The 14,955-nt window shown below is 42.4% G+C and overlaps 1 protein-coding gene across 3 annotated transcripts; it reads right to left on the bottom strand.

The window, feature by feature from the left end:
* Nucleotides 1-465: 465 nt before the first annotated feature.
* On the bottom strand, nt 466-14,411 carry ndrg1a (N-myc downstream regulated 1a). Of its 3 annotated transcripts, none has more exons than XM_088404619.1 (16): nt 14,252-14,411; nt 8,748-8,822; nt 8,092-8,127; nt 5,643-5,748; nt 5,450-5,570; nt 4,982-5,044; nt 4,808-4,868; nt 4,438-4,524; nt 3,960-4,016; nt 3,790-3,893; nt 3,653-3,709; nt 3,535-3,586; nt 3,164-3,211; nt 2,805-2,840; nt 2,442-2,493; nt 466-1,967 (listed from the first exon to the last, which is right to left on the bottom strand). In XM_088404619.1, exons 2-16 carry the CDS (start codon nt 8,802-8,804, stop codon nt 1,729-1,731), a joined length of 1,176 nt encoding a protein of 391 aa, XP_088260745.1. In that variant the 5' UTR covers nt 8,805-8,822; nt 14,252-14,411; the 3' UTR covers nt 466-1,728. The 3 variants fall into 3 exon arrangements, with proteins under 3 accessions (XP_088260745.1, XP_088260746.1, XP_088260747.1); XM_088404620.1 differs by lacking the exon at nt 14,252-14,411 and adding an exon at nt 8,945-8,969; XM_088404621.1 differs by lacking the exons at nt 8,092-8,127; nt 8,748-8,822; nt 14,252-14,411 and adding an exon at nt 6,496-6,840.
* Between the last annotated feature and the right edge of the window lie 544 nt (nt 14,412-14,955).

Genomic DNA, 14,955 nt, shown 5'->3' with positions numbered 1-14,955 from the left:
ATTTTAACGCCATTTTTTTTCCTTCTGAGGGTGTGGTTTTGGGAGCAAAGGGGGTGTGGTCTTGCTCATCAGTGAATGCACTCACCTGTTTGTGTGTGTGTGTGTGTGTGTGTGTGTGTGTGTTTGACTCCTAACATGTGCTACGGAGATGCTGGCACGTGAAACGATTTCTGTTGCCTGCAAACTTGGAACGTCAACTTCCCGCAAATCAGATCAAGTAAGTGCCAGATTTTTCCTTCTTTCCTTAATCCATTCCATTCTTTGATTTTTTTTTAAATTCATCCATCTTTTTTTTTCTTCCTTCCTCCCTCAGTTCCTTCATTTCATTTCTTCCTCCCCTCATTTTAATCTCATGGCACTTTTTTTGTCCTCAATCCCTCCCCCTTCGTTTCATTTTTTATTTCCTCTTCCTTCCTTTTTCAAGTAAAACCGAACCCCTCCAAAAAACCACACACAGAAATCAAATGAGTTACAAGTTGTAATTTTTAATGTCATTTTTTTTCTTAATAAATACAAATTGTTATGCCGCTCCAACGCCAGCATCTTTACAAAGCCGTCCAAAAAAGCGCCTACAAAAGCAAACGTTTGCCAACGTAGTGCAAGTCACAAAGAGTGAGCGCTTCAGCTAAATTCTACGCCGTTATTAACAAGATTGATCAAAATGATGTCTCACAGGTACGCACAAAGCCAACAACCGTTTTGTTCCGTTGTGCTTGATTGTATAGAAAAAAATGTAAAAAAAAAAAAAAAAATGTTAATCGGTTTGTCAGCCGGCGTTGTTAATAAAGCTTTTCAAATGAGTGGTTTTGATTGAAAAACAAAAAAACTTCCCTTAATGTTGCATGTTTTTCCTTTCTAAAAATGTATTTTAAGCTAAAGGAAAGCTAAAGAATAGCAAAAAATGCATCAAAGTCGATAATGTGAGCAAGCAGTCAGTACTGTCAAAATGAAAACAGGAAGTGAACAAATAATCATGCTAAAGCTTCGTCTGTGCTCTCTGTCGCCTCCTAGTGATACCTCTACATACTACATCATCTCCGCTCTGAAGCGGCACTGCTTCAACGACTGAGGTTTTTTCAAAAATTATAAAAAGAAGTTGCCTTAACAACGAGAGCAGAGCGAGGGGCAGTGCCCCTTATGATCCAGCAGGTGGTGCTGTAATGCCGGGAAAATTTTCTTTTTTTTTTTTTTTGCCTTGCAATTTACGTTTTGCAAATGGGACACATTGCCCAGAAGATGGCGCTGTGGTTGGGGGGAAAAAAAACCTCAGGTCTCATAAATTCTGCCTGGAGAATTGCCAAAAGGGACAACTTTATGATTTTTTAAATCAAGCCCCTGAAATTCTATCCTAGCAGTAAAAACTTGGCTAAACGCGGCAAGCGCTGCTCTGCCTCCGCACATTTAATTAGTGCCGCCAGAAATTCTATCCTCGCGCTTTGGAGATTTTATTTGGGGGAAGTGTCACACTTCCCCGTGGGGAAAAACATGTAAAAGTCGACTTTATATATGAAAAAGTTGGTACAAAAATATAACAGGACGAGATCAATAACGATGACCAAAAGCTAGCGATGCCCTTACGAACTACATCATTACCCCATCCAAAAGCGCAGGTCCGAACCTCCCGATGAAAAAACAAAAAAAGAAGAATGTTGACAGTGCGGCAAGGAAAACAAAAAACAAAAACAAAAGGGGGTGAGTTAAATGAGATTTTCTCTTTTGCTTGTGGATTTAGCAAGACACTTCTGGGGCCTTGAGCATGCCCTGGTCCACGGCGGCGTCGGGGGCCGGGGCGTGGCCCCGCTGGTGCTCGGCCGTGTGGGAGCGCGAGCGCGGGCCCTCGTTGGTGTGCGAGCGCGAGCGGTTGCCCTCGTGGGTGTGCGAGCGCGAGCGGTTGCCTTCGAAGGACGTCACGCTGGAGCCCGAGGCCGTGCGCGAGCGCACCAGGCGGGTCATGCTGGCCGACGGCACTGCGGGACACAAACCGCGCGCCGCCGGAACGTAAGCTGCTCGTTCGGGCCCAAAGACCCCCCCACACACACACCCACCTGCCCCCCCCCCCCCCCCCCCCCCTAATGTTAAGTAGTGCATTAAGTCATCTATTGCCTCTCAGTCTTTAACTCAATCAACCCCCAAAACATTTTTACCTCTTTTGAGGCTCAGTCGATTAATATCGATTTTCAATAGTGTTTGGTCAAAGGAGGCTCTAAAATTGCCTGCTCCTAAATGAGTCATTATTTCATTACTTTGAATAATCAAAATATGATTACTTTAGTACCTCGGCTAAAGTGGCATAGTAGTACCTAAAGTAGTTCGCTGTTTCGTACGTAATTACAAATAGTAATCCTTAGATGGTGCTTTCAGTTAAAAAATATATACACACACGCGCACACTAAATTTGTCCACAAGAGGGCAGTAGAAGATTAAGCGCAACATGTACTCACTGTAGCCCATGCCCTGAATGAAGTACTTGAACGCCTCCGTCAGCTTGCCGGGCTATGTGGGGAAAGAAAAAAAAGAATATACATAATGATTCAAGTCGAAGAAAAAATCATTTGAAAATGTTATACAGTCTACAGCTTTATAAGTTATTTCAAATGTTCAACGCAATAAAAGTGAATTCACATGTAAGAAGAATACACAAAATATTTTAACAGTATTTATCAAAACGAAATTATTTTTGAGCGTTTTTCATGTCAGTGTGCCACAAAAAAAGTGAATGAAACGTCTAATTTGAAATGCAGTAACACCAATGACCTCAGGGAGCGCCAAAATCAGTCTATGACTACACGTGACGTCATACACACCTGATCAATCTGGGGCATGCCTCCGCAGTCGGCCATCTGAGTACAAGTCAAATCAGTCAGATGATGATGATTGAGAAGCGGGTGATAAAGAAGCAAAGAAACAAAAAAGGCCGTTAACGAGGTGACGCAGGTTTCTCCGGCGCCATTAAACGCCCCGTCTGCCCTGGCCGCCAACATTCTGGCCTGCGGCCCGCAGGGCCGGGCCAGAGGTCGCCGCAAGTAGGTCAGGCGCGGCAGATTGAGCACGGCGCCGGTTAATGTGTCACCAGGTGAACACACACACACACACACACACACACACACACGCGCGAGCGAGAGGTGGCGTTTCCATGACGATAGCAAGTGGAGGGGGGTCGCACCTTGAGCAGGGTCGCTTTTGTGGGGTCCAGTTTGGTGTTGCACTCCACCTGGGGGAGAAACCAAACTAAATTATGGTTTTGAGTTGAGTTAAAACCAGGGTAAGGATTTTCAAGTAGGGTCGGAAACCTGGGTAAGGTGTTTGAGATCTGGGTCAGAAACTTTACAGATGGGCAATAGAATTCTAAATTAAGGTTTTGATCCCAGGTCGCGGATTTCAAATTCCGGATAGACTTGAAAATTACGCATTGGAAAACTGGCTTAGGGTTTCAAATGAGGGCTTAAACAGGGTTGGGAATTTAAATTTGGGAATAGGGTTTTAAATTAGGGTTAAAACCCGGGTTGGGGGGAAAAATCAATTCAATGTCCTCACCACGGCGTCCACAGCAGGCGAGCTGTCCCCAACCACCAGAAGGCAGGGGCACCTGGGTTCAAAGGTCACACGTGAGTAGGGCGCCGAGAGAAAACAATCAAAAGCCACGCTAACTCACTTCAGGGTTCTGTTGTTGCTTCCCGGGACCGGCCTCTCGATATCCAGGTCTCTCCGACTTTAAAACGACAAAATCAAAGTTCAAAAAAACAAAAGCGTCCATTCGCCCACGCCTCCAAAGGCGAGGCGACCTTTCACCTTTCGTAGGCCTTGATGAAGAGCTGCAGGTTGAACTGGTTCATCTCCTTCAAGACGTGGTGGCGGTAGGTGGCCACCATGTCCTGGTTGTGGTGGATCTCCTCCTAAAGGATTAGCGTTTAGCATCGTTAGCGTCCCTTAGCCGCCATTAGCGCTAGCAAAGCGCTAACCTTTCCAAAGAGGTGGCTGATGACCAAATCGGGCAAGGCGTGGGTCCAGCCGCTGATCTAAAAATCACAAGACCGCTCATTTCATATTTACGTTTTGATAGCGTATTTTCGGCACTATAAGGCGCACCTAAAAGCTTTTAATGCCATCAAAATGTAATTTTCCCCTCGTTCAGATAGTACCTTCCACAAATCATCTTCGTTCTTAATTTCTGCTTGGCTAATAATAAGGTTTGACTGACTTCTCTGATTATTTTGTTGACATTCCCTTCAGCACAGCTCCATCTAGTGGATGCACAACGCAATTCCAGTCACTACTGTAGCTTCTATACTATGCGCCTTATAATGCGCTGTGCCCTACATATAAAAGCAGTATAAAAATAGGCCATTCATTGAAGATGCGCCTTATAATCCCGTGCGCGTTACACTGTGGGAAATATGGTTGCCTTTTTTTATACATACATATATTAGATTGCGTTACCTTGTGCGCAGCCCAGTCCATCCAACCCTCAGCGCACGGGTTGATGTTGATCAGCACCAGGCCTTCCACCATTTTGGGGTAATCAAGCTGAACAAAAAAAAAAAGTATTACAGTCATGGTTTTGAATTCTGCCTAGCAACAAGTGATTGAGTAATCCCATAACACATATTATACAATTTACTGTTAGCAATCGCAATACGAAACGGCTTTGTGAAAAAAACGAACGCTTCCCGGTGGTTAGTGTTTTTGTACGTGGAACATTCCGGAGTTCTCTTGCCAAATATTAAAAAAAAAAAAAATAAATAAATAGCATGATGATCAATTTTTCTATGGTAACGATTGACAAACAAGTGGAGTGTGTGTGGCTCACGGCGAATTTGGTCAGCATGAAGGCTCCGGCTCCCATCCCTAATCCAATAACAGACTTCAGCCTGCAACGCACACAAACACAAACACACACACACACACACACACACACACACAAGCTGTTAAGAGGAGTCACAACAACAATCTGGCGCGTCGGCAATTTACGTAGCAAGCGTACCCAAAATGCTTCAGCACCAGCGGCAGCGTCTCCGAGAGCTCGTCCATGGACGGATATTCGTAGCTGCCAAAAAAAAGGCATTATTTACATTTTTTTTCATGGAAATTAACAGTATCAAATTAATCCAAAACAATTCAAACTTTACAATTGTAATAATATGTAATCGAACATTTTGATCCGATAACATTTTTCTTTTAAGGGCTTAGAAATTTGCTACAAATAATAATAATAATATTGAATACGCATAATGCAAATATTTGAATTGTAAATATGGCCAAAAAATGGTCAAAAACAATTGTCCCGCCTAATTATTTCTGGAAATGAAAATTCAATTCCCAATCGACCTTATGCAGTTTTTGCGTCTCCAACTTGTTGAAAGCCACGAGCGCGGCGAAGGAGGTCGGCTTAAGTCCGTCTTGCCGCCGTGTCAAAGGTCGCCGCCGCGCAACGTGTATTTGTTTGGCTCACCCGGTGGAAAAGGTGTTAGCTCCCTGGTGCTGTCCCAGGGCGTCCACGTGACACACGGCAAAGTGGTGCAGGATCTCCACCATGTCCTCGTGCTGGAACAGCGAGTCCCAGCACGTCTTGTCTGAAGGGGCCCAAACGGGTCAAAAATCGCAAGGGGGGGGGGGGGCCGCGCCAACGCCGGCGCGCGCCTTACGGTTGAGTCCGATGTCGTGGAAGGTGAGGATGACGGGGCGCTCGCCTTTGGGGACCCCCTGCATGGTGCAGTGGAGTCTGCCGTACGGGGTCTCCACATCGTGCTCCTGACAAAACCAAAAGCCTCCTTCACAATGTTGATTTGAAAATTAAGCAATTCATAATTCAATTGAAAACAAGTATTTTAGACTTGTTATTATCAAATATAACTGATAGTTAAATGAGATTTTTTAAAGTAATATTTTTCAGTTTTTTAATTTTTTGTAATTTACTGCTTATATTTGATTTGTTTCACAGGTGTTGGATACCACTATTTTCAGACCACCAGTAGTCACTGATACCAAGTCCCGATACCGCTAGTACTTTTGATACTCAAACCCCACCCAGCCAAGTAAAGACACAAAAAGACATGCGGTTGGTAAAAAAAAAAGACCTACCTGTTCCAAGATATATTTTTTCTCCTTAAAATGTCACGAAATTAACGCAAATTTTTGATTGTTCTCATTTGCCATTTCGATTCCATATTTGTAAAACAGCTCCAAGAGAGTGGCTGAGACTAGTATCGGTGGCCACCTTCAAATAAAGCCAGATATCAGGTATCAGGTATTTTATCAGGTATTTTATTTTGAAATCCATTTTCTTGAAAATTCTTATGAAATTATAATTAGAAAAAAACCTCCAAAAGTCTATCCGAAAACTATCATAAATGAAAGTGGAAATACTCGTCTTCCGGGAACAAGGCGCGTCCCAAATATTCACGGCCGGTCGTCGAATGCAACGCGACCTTTTCCAAAGCGCTTCCTGGTAACGGCCGCGCATTTCCGCAAAGCCAAACGTGAAAATTCGCCACTCACGGCGACTTCGATGTCGGTCACGATCATCTCCACGTCGGAATCGTCCAGAACCATCTTCGCTCGCGAAGCCACGGCGATGGCGGAAGGCGGGACGAGGGGGGGGGACGGAGGAGGTCTGCCTTTTATAGCCGGCGCTAAGCCCCCCCTGACCTCCCGTGGTGCTTTGCCGCGCGCTCAAAACAAGCTCATTCCGCGAGGCCAGATCCCTAAATTGGATTGTCGGGACCGGGCGACGGCTTCGCGCTTATTCGCCCGCGCGCTCGGGCAGCCCTTCGCAAAATAAAGCCGCCCTATTTCTACTCAAAATACTCGATTATTATTCGCGCCGTATTATTCGTAGGAAAAAATCCCCTTATCAAAAATACTCGTTAAATCGTGAAAAGGACCAAACGTGATTTTTTTTTCCGTCCTCGCTTGAACAGCCCCCCCCCTCCAAAAAAAAAAAAAAAAAATCCTGACATGTTTGCACACGTGATTTTGTTTTTGCACGCCCCTCCTTGTCGCAGGTGATGACCCGTTTAGCCCACGTAAACACGGCGGGCACCAGCGCGGCCGCACGTAGGCCCGCTCCTAATCCTGCCGTCAAATCCATACGCCTCAGGCATCAGAAGAAAAGAAAAAAAAAAACATACGCTGCTGATAACCTCACAGAACGCAAGAGGAGTCAAAAAAGTTTAAAAAAAAAAGTTTACCAATGTAAACTATAGCCTACATTTAAATATTATTTTACTATACAGCAAAACAATACATGAAAAAACACCAAATTGCCCCATAAAAGATTAAAAAAATGTATTAATCAAATTTCAAACTATATTATGTAAGTATTTTACATTTCACAGCAAAATTATATTAAAAAAACCCACCAAAAACTAGTTTAAAAACGTATAAATCACATTTTAATCTATACCGTTGCTGTCAATATTATTTTATATTTTGCAACAAAGGAATAAAATATTTTTAAAAATCAGGAATAAAATTTTAAACTGTAGTTTAAGTACCGGTAATTACTTTTTAATATTCCACAAAATAATACGTAAAAAAAAAAAAAAAATCCCCCAAAAACAAAAAGTTACGTAAAAAGTATGATCCTTCATGTAAATGTTAGCTAATATTACACTGCAAAATAATACATAAAAAAGACCCAAATACCAGTTTAAAACTGCTTTAGTGATAGTAGTATTGTTTATAGAGATATCATTTTGTAATACACTACAAAATACCACATAAACGCCAAACTGCCCCCCAAAAAAATTATAAATACATTTTTAAACTATAATATATATGAAAATGAAAAAAAAAAAAGAAAAAACACCAAATCGCCACCAAAAAATGTCCGCGCAAGAGGCAGCATCAGACCTAATTAGCCGAGCCCAGATTGGATTTCCCCGCCGACAGGATGTCTGCGGAGATGAAGCCCGGACGATTAGAGCGGCTTCTTTATTTCCCCGCTAGATGGCGCTAGCTTGGCCCACTGGCAAACTGGGTCATGTGACAAAGGTCGCCGCTTCAGATAAGATTTACTAGCCCTGCTGGCTAATAAGTGCTAGCGTAGCTTGATAGCGAGCTAATGAGTGTCCAGTGTGTGTGCTAGCGTACCTTGATAGCGAGCTGCTGCACCGCCTCCCTCAGGCCCTGACGCACACACGCGCAAATAACATTATACATCGCAACAACACAATTATGGTTGGACTGATTCAATATCCTGACATTATGGGATGCCGCGTGCACCATTTTGATAGCCGATCCAGTTAAAGCGTCACAACACGCAAAGCGTGCTGTGACCTTTTACGTTCTTATTTTCACATTTTATTTTTTTAAATAAAGCCAGTAAAATGGGACCCCTCTGAAATGTTCATGGTTTTTTTTGTTTGTTTGTTGTATATAGTGAAAAACATGCTGAAAACCCCATGTCGAAATCTCGTTTTTTTTTTTTTTCAACTCCATAGACATTGGCCCATTCTAGATGAAACATTTTTTGTTTACATTTATTTTTATTTTTATGCAATTTCCGAATATTTTTTGTCACTAAAACACAGCTTGTTCCAATTAATTTGCTCTTAATCTGAAAAGCAAACTGTCCTGTTCCTGTCACGGCGTCAAAATAGCTTTGCTAATGCCCGTAGAAACCCCGTTTAAATTTGCTGATCAATTTTCTCTGCGCTTTGGTGAGTCGGCATTCATCCCAAGCCGCCATCTTAAAAATAGTCATCGGTCACGCTAGCTGTTTGAATCGTGGTATCGGGAGTACGTACGGGCAATTCCCTGTCGACCAGCAGAGGCTTGGATTCAACAACCTGGATGTCGTCCATGTCGGCGGGCTGCGCGGCCTGTCGGACCACAAAACAATCGGAGTTAATTGCAATCCAAATGCGACCTCGGCCGACCGGTTCTTCTGGTGCGCGAGATGCCTTCGCAATCCTTATCGTAGCGTTGGAAAAACAAGACTTGCCTGCACCGGGGAAGAAAAGCAAACGGCTGACTTTTACTCTCTGCGTGCCGCCTTCTGATTTTTCTTTTGTACACACGTGAAATGAAACTTAACGCCGACGCCCGATGCAGCCCGGTGAGAGACTGGGCCGCTAGGCATTGTGGGTAGTATTTTCTTTTGAATATCAGTCGCTCGGCGTGTCCCGTCAAGCCCGTCCTGCCAGCGTGTTTCTTTGCCCCGTAATACGCCTCGCTTGCTACTTGTTGTTAGCATGGCTGCGGAGTATTACAGGATCGGATTTTTAAAAAATGGGCTATGGGCTGAGATTTGTAAAATGGCATGAGCTAATTAACAAAGATGCTAATTCGTGATAACGACAACAAAATCAAATTACAGTGTAAACTTGGCATACTGCAAAGAGATTTTTCATGGTTTTACTTCTAACATGGGCTGAGGGTATAGCGCTAAAAAATGTATTCCAGGATAATTGCTAATGTCATGAGCTAATTTTCAAAAACGACAAAAAATTCTGAACAAATATAGCGTAACTTTGGTATACTGTATACGAGATAAACCTAACCCGGCCCGTCGTGAACTACTGAACAAGAAACCCTAAAGTATCTTATAACGCCAAAAATACGGTGTAACCTAAGATGCTTTTCAAACCAATAGCTAGCTAGCATGAGCTGAGGCTTTTATGCTAGCAAAACGTTTTCCAGTAAGTTTGCTAATGTCATGAGCTCCTTAACAACAAATGCTAAACTAATCTACGACATCGAAAACTACAAATAAGCAATTTTCATTGTTTTTTTTTTTTTCCCTGAAATGTGCGAGATGTGTTCCAAAACATTTTTTTCTGAAGTCCACTTTCTTTATCATTAACTTCTACCAAGTGGCAAAAGAGTTGAGGAGCAGCGATGCGGGCAACAATGTTTACCGCTTTGTACGCAAATGCCACATTAGCACATTAATGCGCTACTTGTGTGTGTCCACAGTTAATGACTTGTCAAGCTGACACAGCGAGACGTCTTGCACAGGAAGTGTGAAATACTTTTGCACACACACACAAACGCGCACTGTCAGGGCCGGGAGACCGGAGTGATCCGGATCGCACAATGGCGATGAGGAAAATCAAACAGCCCGCCTGCCCATTTTTTGGGGAGGGGTTGGGGGACTTCAGATGAGAAGATGGGAACAATTAGAAGACAGAAAGAAAACGAAAAACACATTTGAACTTCTTTGCAATGAGAAGAAAGTGCTAGGTTGTAGCGTTTGTCTTACAAGTACGTTCAAATGTACTTGCAAACACGTTCAAATGTACTCGTTCACTCCGCAGTTCCACACTTCCATGAAGGAAAAATAAGAAGCATAGCAACGCCCTGACCTGCTAGCGTGACCAAACTTGCCCCTTAGATGATGATAGCTAATTATCCTGCTAGCTACATTTCTTTGAAATGCGTTGTTTGGATCATGTCAGCTACTTGATGACATGTATGGACCAAAAGTGCTACTTGTTGTGTAAAGAATTCTGGTCATTTTTTTAGGCTATGTTTATAAACTGCTAGCTATTTAAAATATATGCTATGCTAGTTACATTGAAATTTGTTCTATAGCCAAAGTTAGCAAGTTGATTTTATGGTCAGTATTTACTACTAGCGTAAGCAATTTTGCTCCTTTTAAAGGTTATGTAGGTTGTATAAACAATGTTAGCTACTTAAAATATATGCGGTGCGAGCTACATCAGAAATTTCTTGCATGGACAAAGTTAGCTGCAAGATTACTTGTATGGACAAAATTCGGTACTTGTGCCACGATTTTTTGGTCCTTTTACTCTATAAGTTCTAGTGATTTTTATAAAAGATGTTAGCTTCTTTAGTATAGGCAATGCTGGCTACATTAGAAATGTGTTGCATAAATGACGTTTGCTAGTTGATGACTTGTATGGACAATGCTTGCTGTAATCAATTTTGGTCTTTTTATAGGCCATAGCTACTTGTATAAACAATGTTAGCTTCTTAAATGCGTTGCATAGACAACGTTAGCTACTTGAGGATTTCGTGGACAACGTTTAGTACTTGTGTGAACAATTTTTGGTCCATTTATTAGTTTTAGTTACTTGTATAACAATCTTAGCTACTTATAATAGGTTACAGCTACTTTTATAAACAATGTTAGCTACTTTAGTATGGGGAGTGTTAGCTATGTTAGAAATGTATTCCATTGACAAAGTTAGTTTCTTAATTGCTTATATGTGCAGCATTTGCTATTTATTGTGTAATGTAAACAATTTTGGTCCTTATTATAGGCTACAGTTACTTGTATATACGATGCGAGCTACCTCAAATTTAGGCAATGCTACATTAGAAATTTGCTGCAGAGACAAAGTTAGCTACTTGATTATTTTTATAGACAACATTCAATACTAGTGTAAGCAATTTTTGGTCCATTTATAGGTTATAGTTACTTGTATAACAATGTTAGCAACTTATAATAGGTCATAGCCACTTGTATGAATTATGTTAGCTACTTATAGTAAAGCCAATGCTAGCTTACGTGGACTATTATCTTTGCTAACATAGCAGAAACAGACTTTGATCTTCCCGTGACCAGCACATGAGCCATCGTAACAAACTTCCACTTTTAAATTTTCTTCTTTTAATGCTCCTGTCTTAACTTTGAGAGAATATTTGGCATGCTAAAACGGTAACATGCGGGTGACGTGAACCTTTAAGGTTCCTAAATTCTTGCGTGCTCATACGTAGCATAACTGCCATTCCACGCACACAAGTGTGAACTTTGACATCTCTCCTTCTCACAGGGCTCTTATGTTACTAGAAGTATGATGTTAGGAGTGCATTTCACATGCTAAAATGCTAATATCGAGAAGAGAAAAAAAGCGATGATATTCATGGAGCAAAACTTCCTGTGCGCTTCTCGCCACATGACCGGCACATGTACTGTCACATTGAACGCGCTGGGGTGAATTTTGACATCATCCCCCAACCTCCCCCCCGACGAGGGTCTTCTTACGTTACACGGAGGGTGGCGTTAAGGGGCCGAGGGAAGGGGGGAGGTCGGCGGCATTGCCCGATGCGCGTTTGGTGTCTGTAGCAACCAGCTCACGTCAAACCGGTCTCTCCGTGCGTGTCCTGACTGCTCTGTTCTGTTTTTTTGTGTGTTGCTGAAAGAAGTGCTGGCACAAGTCAGGCTTGTTATGCAATTGGGAGAGGAAATGAAGGAGGGGGAGAAAAAGGGGGGATGGGGAGGTCAGGATGGTCCTGAAAATCTCCTGCCTTGCATAGAAACGAGACGAGTCAAACTAGGTCACGGTAAATGACGATGGCGCTTGAAATTAGCATGATTAAAGCATGTTAGCCACTGTGTACATGCACAATAGCTGACGGTGTTAGCAACTTGTTGCTAAAGTGTACCGATAGGTTTAGCAAATTGCCGCATTTGTGAAATGGGCTGATGATGTTAGAGATTTTTTAGCTAGGCTAAGTTCGCTGATGATTTTAGCAAATTCCAATTCAAAAAGCTAGCCGTTGCTGGCAGCAACTTGTTGCCCATGCTAGGTTTGCCGACGAGTTCACTAAGTTAGCTGGTGATTTTAGCAATTTGTTGCTTAGGCTAGGTCAATACCTCACGTATTGACAATGCTTGCGACGTCCGCGGAAAATGTTGGCAACTTGTGTTATTGCTACCGTTTACAATGTAAGCAGCTTGCGTTCACGATGAAAGCTGATAATGTTGCCGACTTGTTGTCACTTTTTAGTGACTCGTATACTTGTTAGCAACTCATTGCCTAGGCCATGTCAGCGAAAGAGTTTAACAATTTATTTTCGCAACCTTAATGACTTGTGCTAAGAATATCAGTTGAAGTCGTGGCCCAAGCTAGGTTAGCTGATGATTTTAACAAATTGTTGCGTTCACAAAGTTAGCCGCTGATGTTAGCAAGCTATTGTATTCACACTGTTATCTACCGATGTCTCTCGATCTTAGCTAACGTTTTTGGTCAACATCTGATGATGTATTGACAAAGTCAGATGACACTGTTAGCAACTTGTTATGTTTTGTTTACAATGTTGGCAGCTTGTGTTCACGATATTAGCAAATTGTGGTCATTGTAATTATCTACTTGCTAGCAACACCTTGGCTTGTTCATGATAGTGAAAAATGTTAGCTACTTGTATAAGCCATGCTAGCAATGTTAGCTCCTTGCATTGGGATTTCCGCTTCTTGCAGGAAAGATTTTGACTTCTTATTACAGTATATAGGTTTGTCGACTACTTTTTGTTTCTCCTCAAGTTGACGCCTAAATCCAAAGGCTGCGTCCATCTGCAGCAACAATGATTGCTTCTCTAATCTTTTCCGACAAACTCGCTTAATCTGTCAAATCCCTCGCTTGTCAAATATCAACAGAGCAAAGCAAGCAAGCTAAACTAAGCTAAGCTAAGCCGACGCAGACCTACATTTGTACCAAATGAATCGGGGAGGGTGTCCTGTCTGCTTGCACTGTAGGGTCATAAAAGTGGGCGAGGATGCGTTCAAGAACAGGATTTTGGAATAACATCACACAAAAAAAAAAAAAAAAAAAAACGGAGGGACCCTGAACACGGCATTAAAAGGATGAATTACCAGGTCAAAACCAAAAAAAATAAAAACGAGACCCTGAAAGTAGCATTGGAACAATGCGTTCCCCAAACCCCTAAAATCAGGGGACCCTGAACGCAGCACTGCAAGGATGAGTTACCAGGGCCAAAGGAGGACACGCGAGTAAACAAGCCACAAAAAAAGTCTTCCTCTCCGCCAAGAATGCAAAATCAAACGTCTCGTTACGCAACTTTATCATCGAATCATGTGACCAGGGTGCTGTCACTCGGTCATGTGGCCTCAAGTTTTTCTTTTCATCTTTTACCGATAAAATGAAAATTAAAAGCAGAAAATTCCAAATATTTGGAGAAATAAATACAGATTTCCCTCTTTAGTGCGTTATAAAGCTCAATACAAAAAAATACAAGCACAAAAACAACCCAAAAAAGTAATCCAACACGCTCGTGACCGAAGAATCTCTTTTTTTTAATAAAGCAAAAAAAAAAAAAAACCACAGTGCATCTTTTTATAACGTGCACAATGAATGTTTTGTTTTCCACTTTTCCAGTTCTACTGTTACCGTGAACTGATCGCCAATTCTTTGCATCTGTCTTTTAAACAGATTTCACAAAAGACACTTCTTGTGCAGCGCCCCCACAACGTTTCGCGCATGCACACGCGCCTCTCCTCCTCGCGCGCACGTGAGAAAAAAAAAATCTTTCGAGTCCAACTTACCTGCAGATTTCAAAATATCCCGAAGGAAGATTTTTAAAAAGTCCACCAAAAAGTGCTTTTCAAAAGATTGGAATGTGTTGCGTTCAGTGACGGCAGCACTTTTGTTTACAACGTGCAGGCGGATGTATGAGGGAATTTTATAAAGCCTGGGGAGGGAGGAGATGAGGGTTACGAAGGGGAGGGTGGGTGGGGTGAGGTGTGGTGTGGGGGGGCGTAAACTCGGCCCATTTTTCCCCGGATTGGGCAACATCTGCCGCGGGGAGTGATCGCGCAACCGAGTGCAACTTTTCCTCAGCTTTGTTGCAGCGCGGAGAAGAACGCCAATAAAATTCCCCGGAAAAAAAAAATCAAAAGTGCGTCTTAAACTATAAAAGATGCAGCTGGGGTGCACAGGGACCGAACTGTTTCGGTGCGGTCCAAAGAAAGCACGTGTGCAGCTGTACGTGACGCCCGCAACAAAATGTTGGCGAAGTGAACGGTGTGACGTTCAAGGACTCGATCCGGTGTTCGTAATACGCATGAATACCTGATTCGTTTTCCTGTTTGTTCGTAACTTTTTTGGTATTGATAATGAAGGACTGTTAAAATCAAGCAATGGCAAAATGCAAGGCTCTTTTTGTTTTTGTTTTAGGAGGAGGTATTTTTATTATATCCATAACAATTATACAGTGAGTTCATAATGCTGGAATTTGAGATATGTGCTT

The sequence above is a fragment of the Hippichthys cyanospilos genome, chromosome 21 (genome assembly GCF_059441005.1).
Source record: "Hippichthys cyanospilos isolate Australia breed blue-spotted pipefish chromosome 21, RoL_Hcya_1.0, whole genome shotgun sequence".
Lineage (NCBI taxonomy): Eukaryota > Metazoa > Chordata > Actinopteri > Syngnathiformes > Syngnathidae > Hippichthys > Hippichthys cyanospilos.
The sequence above is the reverse complement of the archived record's forward strand: the minus strand, read 5'-3'. Positions and strand labels throughout refer to the sequence as shown.